Source organism: Atta colombica, unplaced genomic scaffold (assembly GCF_001594045.1).
Source record: "Atta colombica isolate Treedump-2 unplaced genomic scaffold, Acol1.0 scaffold73, whole genome shotgun sequence".
Lineage (NCBI taxonomy): Eukaryota > Metazoa > Arthropoda > Insecta > Hymenoptera > Formicidae > Atta > Atta colombica.
The window spans coordinates 36328-39884 of NW_017259565.1; the positions used below are offsets into that span (position 1 = coordinate 36328).

Sequence of the window (3557 nt, forward strand, 5' to 3'; positions counted from 1 at the left end):
CGCAAGTACGTTTCAATCAGGAACTCGCTTTTCGGAGTTAATGGCAAGAGCAATGCCAATAACGTGCGGGAAGGACTGCGTGCACAGGTAAGGCGCTAAATACATGGCGACTGGAAATAACTAAAATGAGTATCATCAGAGAGTATTATCGCGAAACTCGTACTTATTTCTGCGCCTCTGCGCACACAACCTGTGCATAAACTTTTCTGCACTAACACTTCAACAACAAATAAATCTGTATTAGACTAAAAAATACAAAAATTAGGCATTTGTACAGTATTTTTTGGTTCATAAATAAATTATTTACAATTAAAAAGTTGGTTTACATATTTTACGGCTTTATTTTCCCAATAAAATACATTTATACAAATACATAAGTTTAAAAATGACCGCGTTTTACATCAAAATGGAGGTAAGTTTGCGGTACTTTATAATTCTAGTGATTTTATTAGATGTGGACTTGCTGTACAATAACTAGACTTTTCAGCTTTTAGATATAATAAGGATTTTATTTAAGGATTTTCAACAAGGTGTATGTATTCTGCGCAAATTACAGATAAAAATATAGTTTTAAGAATCCTTATAATATTATCATGTTCTTATCACTTAAATTGTTATAGAAAAAAATAAATACTTTTACTTCAAAAATCAATTTTATTGAAAATTATTTAAATTTTTTGTTACTATGATTACTTTTTACGTTTCGATTTTTTGATGGCTTCGTTCCTCATGGAACAATTTTTCGTAAAATGAACTGTTATTCTAATCTCAAATGGTCTTTTAATTTAAAAGATTCTTTTATTATCTTCTGTTATAATAAAAAATATATTAAAATTTTATTTTCTTACGGATTCTTCTGTTATATAGTAATTATCTTTTTTCATAAAATATTTAAAATAAATTTTCTGATTTTTCATAATTTTGAAAATATTGGTATTCCATGGGAAATCCAGCCATAAAAAAATAATATAACATACTTTTTCTTTATACAAATGACGGAATAGCAGGTGACATAATATGCATACCTCCATCCACAGATAATGTCACTCCTGTTATGAAACTAGCATCGTCACTGGCTAAAAATGCAATGGTTTTTGCGATTTCTAAAGCATCGCCATTTCTTCCTAAAGCATGCCATTCTTTTAACTTCTCGAAAAAGATTTTAAGCTGTTCTTGGTTCATTTCACAGTTCCGAAAGATATGTGTTTTTACAACGCCAGGATTTACGGCATTCACACGCACCTATCATATTTTAAGAAAATAATTTATGACGCAAAATAATATTTATAATGTTATTGTTGAAAAAAGAAAACAGCCATTATCCTTACCTGTCGTAATCCCAGTTCTAAAGCAACGCAACGCGTAAAGTGATCCAAAGCCGCCTTACTCATGCAATATATCAGGCTATTCCTCAATGGTAGTAATCCAACTACGCTTGAAATATTTACAATGTTGCCTTTCGTTTTGATTAAATGTGGTACTGCCAACACAGTCAATTGGAATATTGACCGAACGTTTACGTTGAAAATACTAATATTTACAACAAAAACACGTTTTCGTTATATCAATATATTTTAAAAATAAAACACAATTCATCAATATCCATGCATGTTTATACTCGTACATATTATCAACTTATCATTACATACTTGTTATACTGTTCCAAACTTGCAGTCTCTATACCACCTAATTCAAAAATTCCAGCATTATTAACTAAAACATCTAATTTTCCATAATGCTTGATTGTCAAGTCGATAATATTTTTCACATCATTCTCATTAGTTAGATCTCCTATTATGACAAACGGCTTGGGTTGTCCACATTGTTCAGCTACCTTGTCTAAACTATGCTTATTACGTCCTGTTATCGACAGTGATGCACCAAGCTGAGCCAGATGAATAGCTGTTTCAGCTCCAATTCCTGAACTGGCCCCTGTTATAAGGACAACTTTTTTCAAGAAAGACATCTAAAATAAACAATGTTTTTTGCACTGAGTACATTCAATAGCATAACTAATCACATTAAATTACTATATACCCAATAATAAATAAATAAATAAAATTTATTATATTACGATGTTATTTATACGATATTCAATAGTGTAACACGTTTTCAAATATGTTGAATACATCATTTTAAATATACTTTGACATTGATTTGAAGGTTTCTATAACATTGATATGTTATCATGAAACAATGTAAATAATATTGCAGCGAAATATTCAATGTTTATTGAATTAATATCTTACAGACGTTGCAATTTAATATTCGAGAATATTAATATTAATTTAACATTTTTTCAATATCATATAAACTTCCAAAAATATTAGGTTTCTAAATTAATTTTCACAAAATGTATTGTATGATTTTTTTCAAAGTTTATTTCATTTGCTTTCATCGCAGAACATACACTAGGGCTTTCATCTTGAAACCCTTCGGTTATCTTCTAAAAATCATTTCACTAAATACAGATGAAGATTCTCATAATATTGCGTCTTTTATTCAATTTTATGTCATTATTAAACACGAAAAAATTACTCCGCCATGTTCTTCTATAAGCGATATTGTACTGTTTCTAATTAAGCAATTTTAATATTAATTTGTTTAATATTGTTTCATATATCTATTGTATAAATTACACCTAATGATCATGAGAAATAAGGAAATACAGATACTTTGGCAACGTGCACTAGAATCAATTTTAAGAAAACATTATTTTCTATGCTCTTTCTAAAGAGAAAAATTTATTCAATATTTATGGATATTATAGACGATCAACTAATGCAATCTTAGCTAAATCGGTAAATATGTATTTTAGGTTACACCTTACCAATTTCAATATCCTTTAAATATATTGTAGTAGAGAGTGCTCTCCCCTACAGCACGAAATTGCAGCAATATTTCAATAATGCGTAATATTGTAATTATAATATTTTACTGAAAATATTGCAACAATATTGCAAAATATTATAATTTTAATATTTTGTAGAAAATATTGTAATATATTATTACAATATTATAATACAATTCACTAAATAAGTATTCGGCTCTACCATTAGAAGAATAAGCTTCTTGTAAGAAGAAAACGTCTAGGGGTCCTAAGGAATACGCAAATCTAATTAGTGAGTCTCCTTAACTTTTTTGAGGCGTGTTCGGATTCCCACCTGATGTTTAATTCTCCGGATGATTTCTTTGGTAAATAACAAGAATGGAGTGATATCTGGATGGCACTCCGGATGAGAATCGAAACATCTTGAATGTGCTTTCTAGGCTCCCGAATATTTTTTTATCATAACTTTATCGTATGTATTTTGGAGTATGATGCTAATAATATGTTAGCAATTAATAGAACTAGAGTAATTATTGAAATATTGCATAATATTATAGGAATATTTTATTTTTTACAGATATAGAGATATTACAATCTTTCAAAATAATATTGCTGCAATATTTCGTGTTGTAGGGGCTGAGTAATTTCCCACAAGAATTAAATGGAGAATGGCATTGGTTTAAATATATATACTATAATAAATATATATACTATATATATATATACT

General features: G+C 28.5%; 1 protein-coding gene across 1 annotated transcript in view; it reads right to left on the bottom strand.

Annotated features, from left to right (window-relative positions):
• Positions 1 to 317: 317 nt before the first annotated feature.
• The window catches only part of LOC108692491 (3-oxoacyl-[acyl-carrier-protein] reductase FabG-like), a 5008-nt gene continuing 1768 nt past the window's right edge, over positions 318 to 3557 (bottom strand). The window contains exons 2-4 of the mRNA XM_018200764.1: positions 1650 to 1966; positions 1329 to 1530; positions 318 to 1242 (exon numbers count right to left, since the gene is read on the bottom strand). Coding sequence (XP_018056253.1) covers positions 985 to 1242; positions 1329 to 1530; positions 1650 to 1966 — 777 coding nt within the window. The 3' untranslated portion in view covers positions 318 to 984. The remainder of the gene's footprint in view (positions 1243 to 1328; positions 1531 to 1649; positions 1967 to 3557) is intronic.